Source organism: Leuciscus leuciscus (genome assembly GCF_965113295.1).
Source record: "Leuciscus leuciscus genome assembly, chromosome: 3".
Taxonomy (NCBI): domain Eukaryota; kingdom Metazoa; phylum Chordata; class Actinopteri; order Cypriniformes; family Leuciscidae; genus Leuciscus; species Leuciscus leuciscus.
In genome coordinates, this window is record NC_138727.1 from 48,918,898 (window position 1) to 48,933,487 (window position 14,590).

Genomic DNA, 14,590 nt, shown 5'->3' on the forward strand with positions numbered 1-14,590 from the left:
ACTCTGATTGTGTTTGGCTGAAATAAAAAGGTCATAATCACCTAGGATGGCTGGAGGGGGGATGTAAATTATGGGATAATTTTCATTTTTGGGTGAAAATGGCCGACTCCCTGATTACTGAAATTGCTGATTGAAACTGATTGAAACTCACCCTCTGTTTCCCGCTGAGAAGTGAATGAATTTATTTTTAACAGATAAAGCTAGTTTATATTGGATGTGCCACATTGTTGGCACTTCTGAGAGATGCACAAAGGGGTGAATATAACAAAACCTGTCAAGAAAAGGTAAAAAATGAAAAATAAGAATTATCTTTCGCAACTTTTAAAAAAAAGATTTCCTGCATTTTGACACTCTTTGTAATGAACACTGAGAACTACGTAGGCTACAAACTCAAAAGTAAAAGTTTGAAACCATTATACACTGTTAAAAAAAAAAAGTTGCTGCCTTAAATTTTTAAGTACAATCAACTTGGCTATAAAAGTAATTTCAACTTAAATGACATTAAACGGACCTACAAAATTATTTGAATCTTTAAGTTGAAAATTCCTTATTATGATTAGATAAAGCAATGTAAAAACATATGTTGTCAAAACTTATTGACCATATAATTTTTTTGCAGTGTAGTAATGAACATTTGGAAAGACAATGTAATTAATTTCCATGAATACCAAAAAGCTTGACCAAAAACATCAGGTTTTGAACGCAAGAACTGTAATTTTGTGTTTACAGCTTACAAGTTTTCACAGATAATATAAATATCAATGTGTTATTATTTCCTTAAATGATCATATGGGCAAAGGTTGTGTATGTTATCATGTTGTGGTTTAAAGAATTATTTCTGTGTGGGATATTAATCCGTTGTGACTGGAGCGCGCGCACGGCTTGACTGCAGGATTGCGACTAAACTGCGATCGCGCGCATTCTCTCTCTCTCTCTCTCTCTCTCTCTCTCTCTCTCTCTCTCTCTCGGTTTAGTTCTATCTCAGAGTGAGTCGGGCACCAGATGCCATCACCTGTCGCGAGGCTCAGCACTGGTGTGGAGCGAGAGCGCGCACGCAAGAGCTTGTCCTTTGGCTAATTTAACAGAGACTGTCGCTGACAGATTCAACAATGTTTATCAGTTTTTGTTATTTTTACCTACTCTTCTCGTCTCCTTCGTGGGATGTTTCACGCCTCCCTGCGTTTTACTGATACATAGGCTACTCAGGTAAGCCCAGAGGAACATTTTTGTTTATGGTGAGGTTTTGATTTAAGTTCATTTTAGTAAAGAAAACCATTCAAGTTTGGGAATCTTGTAGTAATAATTGCAAGAATATTCTTAACTTACTGCAGGACTGTGTTCGTTCACACTTTGAGGGCAGTGCTTCTAAATTTCTTTAGAATTGACCAATAATGTTCTGTTTTAACCTCACCACAGCCGAATATCATTGCCTGAAATATGATTTTTTTTTGTTTCCACGGAGTTTGCAAAGTGTTATTTTTAAACAATAATCATAAATAATGTCTCTGAGGAATGCAACCACGCAAGAAAAACCGGCACGCCGCCGTTCTTCTCATTGTCTTGAGTTTGTATCAAGGTGGAAGCAGATAGTTTGAAAGAAAATGTTTTGTAGATCCAGTTGAGACCCCGCAGTCTCATAATAAGTGATAAGACCATAAAAGATAAGTGCGTTTTTTCCTCGTTTGTTCTGCGGGCAAATGTTGTGAGTTGAGGTCCAGGGAAAGTCTACAACAAAAAATACACATAAATGATGTGTATTATTCAAAATAAAATACATGAATTGTATAAATGCATTTAAGACGTGCACTGTAAAATCGAACAGTTGTTCTAACTAACACTTTTTAGTTAACTTTACTTATTGTCTTAATTTAATTGTAAAAATCTCTATTCACTATGCCTTGTTTACTCAGAAAACCCAAGCTCAGATTAATTGATTGGTTTGAGTGCTATTTTGTCAACAACAACAAAAATGTGTTTTCGAGGCGGGGCAATTCTTAATAGACTTTTCACTCATTTCCTCCACTTCTGCAATTATCTTTAGTTGCGTTCACTCATTTCCCAAAGTCATGATGACTTTGGGAAATGAGTGAATGCAACTAAAGATAATGTTGAATTGTCAATACAACTCACATAAGCTGACTTCATGAATTGATGTTGGTGTTCACCATTATGGTGATCAGTGTTCCATTTGGTTGAGCACTTGGAACTTCATTTATATTATTATATATTTTTAAGGCAATCCGTTTGCATGCTTTTTTTTTAAGTAAGTCTATTTACAGTGTGTGACAAGTTGCCCCAACCTTGCCCCTTGTCCCGAAAAGAACATAGTTCAAACTTTCTACTTTCAACAAACAGCTGACTCTTGTCTGAATGCATGTCATTGTGGGTTTATTGTGTTGACAATTATTATATTGTTTGAATGATTTACAAATATGGTTAATTATAATATAATTATATACTAATTTAGTTAAATTAGTTTTCAACTATTTAAAAAAAACTCTGCTAATTTGTGTAAATGGACTGTTGACTAAAAACCCCACAGCAACAGAGATTTGATACATAGTGGAAGGAATATAAAATCGTTTTAGGTTGACTGAAACCAAATCAAGTCTCTTAGGCTATGATCTGTGCTGCGACAGACAGTTTTGACTTATCTGTGCTCAAATCCAGAGAAAAAGGACTGTGAAAATATTGATCTCTGGACTAGTAGAAATACCAGAATCAATGAATGCATTGATAAAAAATGCATTTTTCATTGCAATTGCTGCTGCAAAAAAACAACAGTTAACTGTGTTTTGACTTTGTACAATAGCTTGAAAAAGCTTATTCGGTCCACTAGATATCAAGTGATTATAAACCCTATAGTCCCCAAGCATTTTGGATGTCTCTTTTTTTTTAACATCCATTTCAGGTCTTGGAGTTTCTAATAATGAGCTGTTGATTTTAATCAGATGTGTTTGAAATAGGGAGGCTTTTATATACATATATATATATATATATATATATATATTTTTTTTTTAAATGAATCTCAGTGGTGGTGTGACTAAAATGTGCAATGCCTGTATGCAGCTCTTAGGAGAGAAAGAAAACAGGAGACAGGGAGCGACAGAGAAAGAGAGAGAGATGCATGCATGCGTTGTGTCACTTCAGTCTCCTTGTGTGGGTTTGCAGTTTTGGCTCTGATCTTTATAGCTGAGGTGTGATCATCTGCACTGATTCAGTCTCTCTGATCTCTCACTGTAAATCAAGCACATTAAATTTACATAAGCCTTATTCTGTCCCTCTGACAAACACATACAAACATAAAGAGAAACTATGTACCCTGCCACTGAGCTTCATTATACTCTCTTCCATTTCCATCCAGTCACTCTTCCCTTTCCCACCTTTAGACTTCTTGTTTTTGACCCTTTTGTATCTCTCTGTCCATTCCAGATCCAGAATGGGGTCATTTAACCAATCCGGGTGGACGGGGTTCATCCCAGGGGATTATAACTCCTCTTCCACTGGACTGGGATTTTCAGGAACTCCAGTTGGGAATTACACCGGGAATGTGTCAGATCAAAGCATGCCTTTCCAGGGGAGCAGCACGATGGTTACTGCGGTCATATCATTCACCGTGTTTATCGTTGGACTTACCGGTAACACTCTGGCTATCTACGTGGTTTTGCGCTACGCAAAGATGAAAACGGTTACGAACATCTACATTTTAAACCTTGCCGTGGCCGATGAGCTGTATATTTTGGGCCTCCCTTTCCTTACGACGCAAAACGTACTCTCCTACTGGCCGTTCGGCTCATTCCTGTGTCGCGTTGTAATGACGGCAGACTCGCTAAATCAATTCACGAGCATCTTCTGTTTGACAGTGATGAGCATCGATCGCTATTTAGCAGTCGTGCACCCTATCCGCTCCACTAGGTGGCGCCGGCCACGAGTAGCTAAAGCAGTTAGCGCGGCAGTGTGGGCATTTTCGTTCGTCGTTGTTCTTCCCGTGGTGATATTCTCTGACGTTCAGGACATGTTTCACTCATGCAACATGAGTTGGCCGGAGCCACGAGACGTTTGGTCGACGGCGTTCATACTCTACACGGCAACGCTCGGATTCTTCGGCCCCCTGCTGGTCATCTGCATGTGTTACCTTCTCATCGTAGTCAAGGTGAAGTCGTCCGGTGCGCGAGCGGGATTTACCAAGCGCAGGCGCTCCGAGCGGAAGGTGACCCGCATGGTGGTGATAATCGTGGTGGTGTTCGTCCTCTGCTGGCTGCCGTTCTACATCATTAACATGGTAAACCTGGTGTTCATACTCCCGGAGAACAGCGTGGTGGTAGGGGTGTACTTCTTCGCCGTCATCCTGTCGTACGCCAACAGCTGTGCCAATCCGCTGCTCTATGGGTTCCTGTCCGACAACTTCAAGCAGAGCTTCCGGAAGGTCCTGTGCGTGCGCAAGGCGAATGGCGTGGAGGATGGCGATCCCAGTTTGCCGCGAACAGAGAAAACGACGACCCACGACTCCTTCCTGACACCTCGGAACAATGACTTTAATGGACACGTACAGGGCAGCCAGGTACAGTCACTCTGAAAGCACATCACACATTGTTAAATGAATTTGTTGAACGTTTAAATTCAGAGCTTGACATTAACACTAGTGGCGTGTAATGCAGTCACTCCTACTAGCCACTTTAGCGGGATTCATTTTTATTACATTTTTCAATTGTAGTCTTTTAAAAAGGGATCTGAAATAATAAACTAAGTGCAATGTAGTGTTGTCAAAAATATAGATTTTTCGATACATATCAATACTGGAATATATGAAACGCTTCTAATACTCATTTTCAGCAGATTAGATACAGGATACCAGCTGCGCTTTCTCACTCTCTCATCATCTCTCACTCGCTCGTTTGATTTGCTGCGGATGAATGTTGCCGTAACAGGGTTTGAATTTCGGCATCGGATTGCGCGTATTATGCATAATTTTACGCAGGAAATTCCCGCAGATTTTGTGCTCACACCCAAGTATAACAAAGTCGCTTTGTAGTACTAAATTGAGGTCCTTTTTTTGCTGCTTATTGTCCTTAAACATTCAGATACACACAAAATAATGTCAAAATGTCGGTCTTGGCGAGTATTCACGTAAACACAATCAGTTTTGTTTTAAGAGAATGTAAACAGATGAGAAAGATAACTGTATAATGGATCAGGTCTTAAAGTGACAGCAGCCTAATAAACCTGCTGCCAAATTATGAGATAGTATTAAAAATATCTATATGGCAGTTTTTCCCAATGGTATTGATGTCAAAATTGGGGCCGGTGAAAATGCTGTGTGGCTAGTAACTTTGAAAAAACAGTTAATGTCAAGCCCTGATTATATTGCTAGAACAATGATATCTTCAGTCTTAGACATTCTGTTGTTTGCATTTGTCTTATGTGCTGCTTGTTTTAAATCATGAAAGTCTGGTAACACTTTTCAATAAGATTCACATTTTTTACGTTGGTTAAAGTCAGCATGAAACGTAAGCTGCGATAGTCTTTTCTTCCCTCTTGTGACATATCTGAGTGCACTTTATTTTGTCCCTGAGAAATTGATTGGATGGTTGTGGTTTGCTATTCGCACCAGTAAACACATCATCAGAGAAGTCGCTGCAAGGCGTCACTTTGATCAAAGATTAAAAGAAACCTCTTTAATAATATTTAATGGACTTAAGCTAACATGAACTAACAGTGAACAGTTGTGTTTTTATTAATGAACATTAACAAAGATGAATGAATACTGTAACAAATGCACTGCTCATTGTTAGTAAATGCATATTAACTAATGGGACCTTATTGTAAAGTGTTACCAAACGTTATCTTGAGTTGGTTAAGGCATAGTTCACCCAAAAATTTAAATCCTGTCATAATTTACTCGCCTTTATGTAATTTTAAACCTGTAGGACTGTTTTTCTTCGGTGGAACAAGTGAGATTTTTAGCAGAAAACCTTCTCTCAAAACCCATTCAGAGGACATACTAATATAGCATTTAAGTCATATGATAGAATTAGGATCGCTCTAGATCTAGATTGGATTGTTTAACAGCATGAGGGTTGGGAGTAAATGATGACAGAATTGTTACTTTTTGGTGAACTAGTCCTGTTTTCTAGAAGAATAACAGCAGTACAGTTAGAGCAAGGGTTTTTTTGGCCCTTCGCTGCTGTGTTTGTGAATTCTCTGTAGATTACAAACATGTTGAGAATTTCACATTCGATACAGCTGCCAACATGTTGCTCCTTCCTCACTCCCCAAAGAGACAATCTCAGTGAAATTGATTTAGTGGGCAGTAAATGGAGTGAGAGACATAGAGAGAGAGAGATTGTTAGTGCGTGTGTGTGTGTGTGTGTGTGTGCGTCTTCCTGTCTATCAGTCATAACCCCCTTAGTGCCCTTAGGGAGAACACTACTCGTATGTTCCCAATAAACATTCCCAATGTCCGTGTATATTAGCATCTGTGTGTGAAAGAAAAAGAAAGAAAGGGCTGACCAAAATCTTACGTCAATGTTTCTTTTCGTATCATAGTAATGGTAGAAATAACAAAAACACTACCAATAAAAATAGTTTGACACTACATACTACTACAATATAGGTGTTATTTTATAGTTTCTATGCCTTTAGAACTATTCTAAATAATATAAAATAAACAGGACAAATTTCTGACCAGTAGTTATTTTTGTTGGAAATTCAACAAATAAAATGGTTAAACAACCGGGTTACCACATTGTTATTTGAAATTTTTACGCACACTTTTTTTTGATACTTAATTAAAATCATTAAATGTAATTATTTATCTATCAATTAAAAGTAATTTCCAAGAGATAATTCTTCAAACATTTTACGATATATGTAAAAAAAAAATAAAAAAAAAAGTTTATTAATTTAATTTGTGATTGGATTAACCACACTTGAAGTTGTTTTTAAAATAAGCAACATACGCACTTTTTCCAGGTATATGTTATCATATTGCTCAGCCCTACTAGAAGAGATGATGAAATCTGTGTGATAGTTCAGCTTGACCAAGAGGACCATGAGGGAATACAAGTATGTGTGTGTAGAAATGTGAATGTATAACGAGAGTGAGATCAGACGATCCCATGGTTAATTCATTGGGGGAAATCAAAGCAGTCCGGCTCGAGAGACTGAATCAGATCTGTGTGACTGAAGATTGTCTGGCATCAGATCTGGGATCAATGAGAAAAAGCCGGTCTCTTTAAGCCATTACTGCATCCGCAGAGCTAATATCAGCGCTAATGTCTCTCTGTGGCTTTCCCTGCTTTGACGGACACTGAATCCGATTGGTGGAGACACCAGACACACATTCACTTGCTCTCTCTTTTAGCCCTTTTCCACCACTGTTGGAGACGGAAACCAATTTGGCTCATTCTCCATGTTTACACGGCAGAAAAATTGGCTCGACAATGGACCCTTAAACCTGCTGGTCTCGAACCAGGAATCAATCATCGCCACTGAAGTTTTCAGAACAACAAATGGCTCTGGCACAAAACAAAAAGTGCATCGCTCCCGTTATAAAAAAAACAAAGCTGTAAACACCGGAAGTGTAATGTTACAGATACATTGTGCCTATTTCCGTCAAGCTACACAGCTACTCTGTGTGAAATACAATTATTTTATTTGAACATATTTAAAGGTATAGCGGAGGATCTTTCCAAATTTTAGATAAGACCCGCCCTCTCCACTTTTTGAAAAGTTTGATTGATTCACCAGAATGATTGACAATTAGGAGGACCAATAGTATAGGTTACCCACCAGGAAGTAAAACATCCTCCGCTATACCTTTAATATATCGAATAAATATATGTTTATTTAATTATATAATATGATTTTTATTTGATATAGATTTAATATTTTGTCAGCGGTAAAGCAGGCCGGCTCTAATTGCGGTTCACAGATCCCATCATTCTGCTGGAAAAGGGTTATTTCTCTCTCTCTCGCTCTCACAGTTTTATGGAGTACCAGCAGGGAATCTCAGACCAAAGCTGAATTAAAACCACATTGTGCAGCAGTAAGAACATGTTATTCTACAGAATGAGAAACAGGAAGAAAGAAAAAAGGGCAAAAATGTATATGTTGGGGAAAGCGAAGGGCTGAATGTTGTGCAATTTAAAGAAAATGTATTTCTGCCATTATCTACTCACCATGATGCTGTTTCAAAACAGACACATGCTGTTGTTTTCTCTGTGCAACACAAATGGACAAATGCAGATGAAACTTCAAGCATGTTTTGAAATAAATAATGGCAGAATTTTCATTATTTTATCATTTTTATAAAAATTTTAACCCAGCTAACAGGGAACGTTCTGTCAAGGTTATGAGCAAACATTCTTTCAGTAACATTAATAGAATGCTCTTTCATAGTTATCTGGTCTTTGATAACGTTCTCAAAACATTAGCACAAAAACATTATTTATACATCATTCATGGTAGTTTTTCTCGTGAAATAGATGTTCATTTAGCGATTTAATATATATATATATATGTTACTACTTATTTCAGAATGTTCAGAGAACATTCAAAAGTAACTTTTCCACAAAAATGGAATGTTCGCATAACCAAGAAAAGAACGTTTGAACTTTCAGAGAACATTCAGAAATAACGCTTTCATAACTTAATGGGAATGGTAGCAAAGCATTCTCAGAACATATTTTTGTTAGCTGGGAAAGTGCAAATTAACATAATTAACCACACACAAACACACACACACACACGTTTACTTAGCTATCTAATTGGGGACATTCCATAGACGTAATGGTTTTTATACTGTACAAACTGTATATTCTGTCTCCTTACACTAACCCGACCCCTAAACCTACCCATCACACACACACTCACACACTAACCCGACCCCTAAACCTACCCATCACACACTAACCCGACCCCTAAACCTACCCATCACACACACACTCACACACTATCCCGACCCCTAAACCTACCCATCACACAAAACTTTGAGGGTCCAGATATACCAGATTTACAAATGAGGACATCCTTAAAGGGAGGTTTTTGGAGATTTTGTCAGGTTTTGGTCCCCAAAATATAGTTAAGTAGGCACAAACACACACTCACACACACAGTGCAGAGGTGCCACTGTCTGACCTGTTCTGTGTTTCTGCAGGATCTGCAGTTAGAGTCTTGCTTGAGTGCATCTGAGAGCCCTCAGCCTGCAAGACCCCAGATCATTGGCCAGACCACACTCTAAATGCTGTTTCTCTCTCTGTCTGTCGTTTTCATCTTTATCGCTATCTCCTTTTCTGTGCTCTATTGTCCCATCGTCTCTCTGTCCATCCCTTCGATATGTCTGTCTGTCCGCCTGTCTCTTCTTCTGCGTTGTTGTGGAAGGTGTGGCCTCAGCCTCAAGCCACGCCCCCAAACGTCCCAGCGACTCCACATTCCCGCGCAGCAGAGCTCAGTCTCCACCCGGTGCCCGTCGCCTCCACGCCCAGCTCCAGTCGGGACCTGTGACCCCAGGAACAATGCCAGGATACTTTGTTTTGGGTGGAGGGTGCCGTGTGTGCTGGAAAACACCAGGGTCCTCACGGCCATGGGAAACCTGGGAATGGCCTAGAAAAACCATTGAAAACAACAAACTCTATTTTGAATTGATCAGCTTTGAAGTATTTCAACAGTTAGAAATGAGTGCAATCTCTGTAAAATGACAAACCACAAATTGAGTCTGAGATCACTAGTGAAAATCTTCAAATCCTTTAAACACAAATATATAATAGCATAGCAATGCATGATTTAAGAGGAAGCAATTCAGAGGAAATGTCACATGTTCAATATCACAAAATTTGCTTATTTGATTAGTGACTTAGTAATAAATGGCGCCGAGTCTAAAATAGTTTCTTATTGTACACCATAGCGTTTTTGTTTAACATTTTTCAAAACCCAAACACGTTCTGTTTATTTTCTGGTTTAAATTACATGTGGAATCCCAGATTTTCACCATGGTCTCAGACTTTTGGGCCCCACTTTTAAACACAATTTAAAAAAGATGAGAAAACAGAGGAGGGATTTAGAAGAGGAGAAGATTTCAGACGCAAGCGAAGGGGATTTAGAGATGATGAATGTTGCTTCTCACACACACACACACACACACACACACACACACACACACACACACACACACACACACACACACACACACACACACACACACACACACACACACACACACACACACACACACACACACACACACACACACACACACACACACACACACACACACACACACACACACACACACACACACTCTCTCTCTCTCTCTCTCTAAAACAAAAACTTTCAATCAATTTCCAGCATCAAACATGCAATCACCTCATACTCTTTCTCCTTTACGATCAAATTAATGATTGATGTGAAGAGGAAAATAAAACCTACACACACAGGAAAAGTATTACATTTACCTGCCAGAGCTGATTGCGAAAATCTCAGCGTGTCCCAGCATCCTTCACAAACACAGACTGATGTATTGCCTACCATTCAACTTGGAAAAGGACAACAGATCTCCAAGAAGTTTGACTTAATACTTGGAAACTTGTACTGATATCTAAAACTCTCTGATTTAGGTAAATGTATGATGTCACACAAACATGGTGGCACCCAGTTAATGATAAACATTCCCTTTTAAACAGACCAAAATGAATCTCAGGCCCTGTTTACACCTGGTATTATGATGCGTTTGGGTCGATGGGATCACAAGTGGACGATGCTAAAGGTGTAAACGGGGTCTAAAATGTTTTGAGCTCGTCCACTTTCCACCACTTCCAGAGGAAGTTGGAAACACATTCGACCGGATTGCTTTCGTAGTGTAAACGCTCATGTGGTCGAATGTGTTCAAACAGCCACAAAAGACCGTTTTCTCTCCGTCTACTGATCTAATGTGTGAAGATTATGGGAAGAGCTCTAGCCAGACAGGGTTTAAACTATCGGCTGGAGACTCAAGTTTGGTTTGAAGATGAAAAACGTATCAAGCACAATGTTCTCTCATCATTCCTGATTTCTAACACACACTCACAGTGTTCGGCTGGTCTTGCGTCTGTCAGAGCAGAAACTAAAGCAGTGTGTTTTTCCGTTGTCTCCGGTCATGTTCATATGTTAATAGCGTGAGCTTATTTCGTCCATCAGATCGAAAGATCTGAAAAAACACACATTTACCCGCCCATAGACCCTCCCCTCGAAGAAATCAGGACAGAAGTGGTTGAAAGTGGACGAAAGAGACGGATTAAAACACCAGGTGTGAACGGGAATGTGTCTCCCTCGTCTACTTGTGATCCGATCGACCAAAACGCATCTTAATTACAGCTGTAAACACGGCCCAGGCACATTATATCAATGATGGTAAAAAAAAACATTGGTTTTCAGAGAGAGGTGTGTGTAAAACACATAATGATCCTCTCTGTTGATAATCGCACACCTGCCAAACAAGTGCTAGCTTTGCTGAGCACGATTTTTTGACGCAGTTTGGTCATGCAGGTCGAGTTCTTTGTTGAAAACTGAACATCTGCAAGGCAAACTGTTGTTTTTTTACACCTCTTCTTCCGGGGGTCAGCAACTCTACACCATAATAGTTGGACGTATCAAGAGAATGGATGTAAGTCAGCTGGTGACCCCTGACACACTGGGTAGAAACTTCCCTTCCCTCATCTGGGGACTCGCTATGACAGGTAGAATGAGATGTGAAAGATTGCTTCTGGACGTTTCGAGCGTTCACATGTCCGAGAGGCTTGGGAATCTGGGATTTTGAAGTACTTTAGGGTGTGGTGTTCAACGGTTGTCGAGTTTAAGGGTCAAGGTGGCGTTTCCTGATGCGTATTGACATATTTAAACTGTCCTCTACTCTCTGCCAAATGTAGCAAAGTGCCTTTTCTTGTCCCCGATCAAACTATCGAGACGCACACTGGAAAACGCGGGGTGTCAGCGGAGCCCGTTGAGACACAAGCTGGTGATTCTGTTGTTTGCTTTCTTTGTTGTTCAGCTTCTTCCCCTCATCGTTTTACTGGTGGGGATTATTTCTGTTCATGTGCTTCATTGTTAAATGCTTATAATTATTCATATGACTTAATTTCACTATGTAATGATATTGTAAAGTTACTGCCAGTTTCACGCCAACAAATATTATCATAGCATTTCTCAAGCAGTCATTTCTATTGGTGTTTGATGTATTTTTGAAGGCTTTAAAGCCTCAGTTACAGAGATCTTACTTGTGTGACGGCGGCCGTGTTTGTTATTTGTTTCCGTGTGTCGGCATGTATATTTAGCTGTTCATAAAAGCTATAAAGAATGTGCTTTGTTAATGCTGAATGTGCCTCTGATGTAAACTTTGATGACACTCATAGTTCAGCAGGCATATTTTAAGCCTGTTCATGTCAGCCAGCAAGCTTTACAATCAATACCCGCTTCTTTTATTAAACCCAAAGACTTGTTTGATTCGAGACGTGTTGGAGCTGTTTTAGACACGAGTCAGCGCCGTCAAACTGTGAATGACGCATTAACAAATCACTCTGCTGAAGAAGATGCTGAGCAAATGCCATGCTTTGCAATGTTGTTGTGGTTATTATTATTACTTTTTAAGGATGACTCACTTTTTATTATGAATTTGTTTCTGGATCCTTATCAGAGACCTGTGACATTTGTGTGGGAAAGTTTAGAAATGTGTTTTTTCTCCCCTAAAATGCTTTAGTTAAGTAGGAAACATGACAGATAAATAAAAACAATTTTACTTAAATTTTTAAAGTCCCCCTGTGGTGAAAATCAAGCTTTTAATGTTGTTTATATGTCTATGTGGTGTTTTTAATATGCTTTAAGACAAATCATGTGTAAATTCATAAGTCGACACCATTACTGAGCATTTTCTCCTTAAAACTGCAGTGAACCAAAGACAGTCTCAAAAACACGGTTTGAAATCGCTGGTGTTTCTGACGTCACAAACTACCTTGTAACCAATCAGATCAACGAGTGATCGTCAACGAGTGGATCTCTGAGCTGGAGTGAGTGGAGGCGGGGCTCATTTGCATATTCATAGAACCGCGTATACTAAATGAAGCAACGGTGTAAAGTTACATTCAAGCTATTTTAAGACATACATTTTTTTTTCCAAGGAAAAAACAGTTAAATGGTGATCAAAGATGAGTTTTAAGGGGGAAAATGATTGACCACAGGGGGACTTTAAGTAAGTCAGAGACAAGCACAGCACACAAATGGCACAGTTCCTTGAAAAAGAGCCTTCTAATCATATATTGCACTCTAAAATGTTAAAAACTACTCAATATCAGAAATCTATATTGATGGCATATTGCAGAGATTGAGTGTGTTTGAACAACAAACAGCTGATGCCATTACTATAATCATACACCTGAAATCAATCAGACCTCAATAAATGAGAAACCTATTTAAGTTGTACATATACTATGTTTTTGTCTAAATAAAAATGATTAGTATACATAAGCCATCTACTCTGAGTGTATCTTTCATTCTTTTTGTGTCAGCTTTTAAAAATCTGAAGTTATATATTCTGCTGTTGCACATGTATTGAGTTTGTCAGTGCACATGTATCTTATCAAAAGGCATTTTTGCTCTCCAATAAACATAATGTTTTCATCTTGCAGAAAATAACATGGATGTTGTTTTAAAAAGTCATGTTTTACTCTAGAAATATGGTGCTACTTTCAAGAAGGTCTTAAATATCTGGAGAGAGTTAGTCTGTTAGATTTTCCATTCATCTCAATGACATTTACTTGGCTCACGCAGGACCTCCTCGAAGTACGCAATTTAAAATCGACCATATTTGCTCATAAGTTGACGTGACCTTTTAGAACCACTATGTGACTAATCAATCTTGAAGGTGTTGTATGGGGCCTAATGCAAAATCCATGAATGCAGGCCCCTGTCATAGAATAAACTATTGTATTTTTGTGTTTACAGTCTTCAAGTTTCACAAACTATAAAAAGTTCAATGTCTGTTGGCTTTCTTCCATTGACACCATCTCTAGAGGTATTTCACAAAACTGTAGATGTTTTTTTGTTTTTTTAAGGCTAATACAGCAAAATTTCAGCATACTATTGATCCAATTTTACCATTGAAGCCTTGAAAATGTATGTAATCTTAATATACCATGTATCTATGTAACTATGTGTATATGTATTTACTGTATAATGTAAATGTTTTAAGTATTTAAATAAGGGCAGCATCTATTTACAATAATAAAAAGTTATACTGTGTTAATAGTGGTAGCCAAAATTCTTTATAAATATCAGACAATACGCATTCTGTTTACACTGTGATAAAAGTGTAATAGAAGTAAAATAATATTTGCACGAAATGTAATATATCTGAGCAACGGCTGTTTGCGCTAATTGCAAATTTATACGAAGCAGCAGATGAGATGAGTGTAAAACATTAAAATGAGCATTTTCAGCATTAATCTTAATCTTTTTAACAGGGATGTTTTGAGTATGTAAGGATCTTGAGTGAGACACGAGCCACGGCGCTTGTGCACTTATGCAAGCAAAAAAAAAAAAAGGATATAGAAGTAATTTTGTGTTT

At 38.5% G+C, this 14,590-nt stretch overlaps 1 protein-coding gene across 2 annotated transcripts; it reads left to right on the plus strand.

Annotated features, from left to right (window-relative positions):
• Positions 1-957: 957 nt before the first annotated feature.
• Positions 958-14,269, plus strand: LOC309494287 (somatostatin receptor type 5). 2 transcript variants are annotated; one of them, XM_082163558.1, is made up of 3 exons: positions 958-1,206; positions 3,433-4,561; positions 9,158-14,269. In XM_082163558.1, exons 2-3 carry the CDS (start codon positions 3,440-3,442, stop codon positions 9,239-9,241), a joined length of 1,206 nt encoding a protein of 401 aa, XP_082019684.1. In that variant the 5' UTR covers positions 958-1,206; positions 3,433-3,439; the 3' UTR covers positions 9,242-14,269. The 2 variants fall into 2 exon arrangements, with proteins under 2 accessions (XP_082019684.1, XP_082019683.1); XM_082163557.1 differs by having other exon boundaries at positions 9,382-14,269.
• Positions 14,270-14,590: the final 321 nt, after the last annotated feature.

What these genes read in the sequence shown, in the direction of transcription:
- LOC309494287 (XM_082163557.1), top strand. Translation starts at nt 3,440, where the DNA reads ATGGGGTCATTTAACCAATCCGGGTGGACGGGGTTCATCCCAGGGGAT. An exon ending in GACACGTACAGGGCAGCCAG is followed by an intron (nt 4,562 to 9,381) that starts GTACAGTCACTC and finishes TTGTTGTGGAAG; the next exon opens with GTGTGGCCTCAGCCTCAAGC.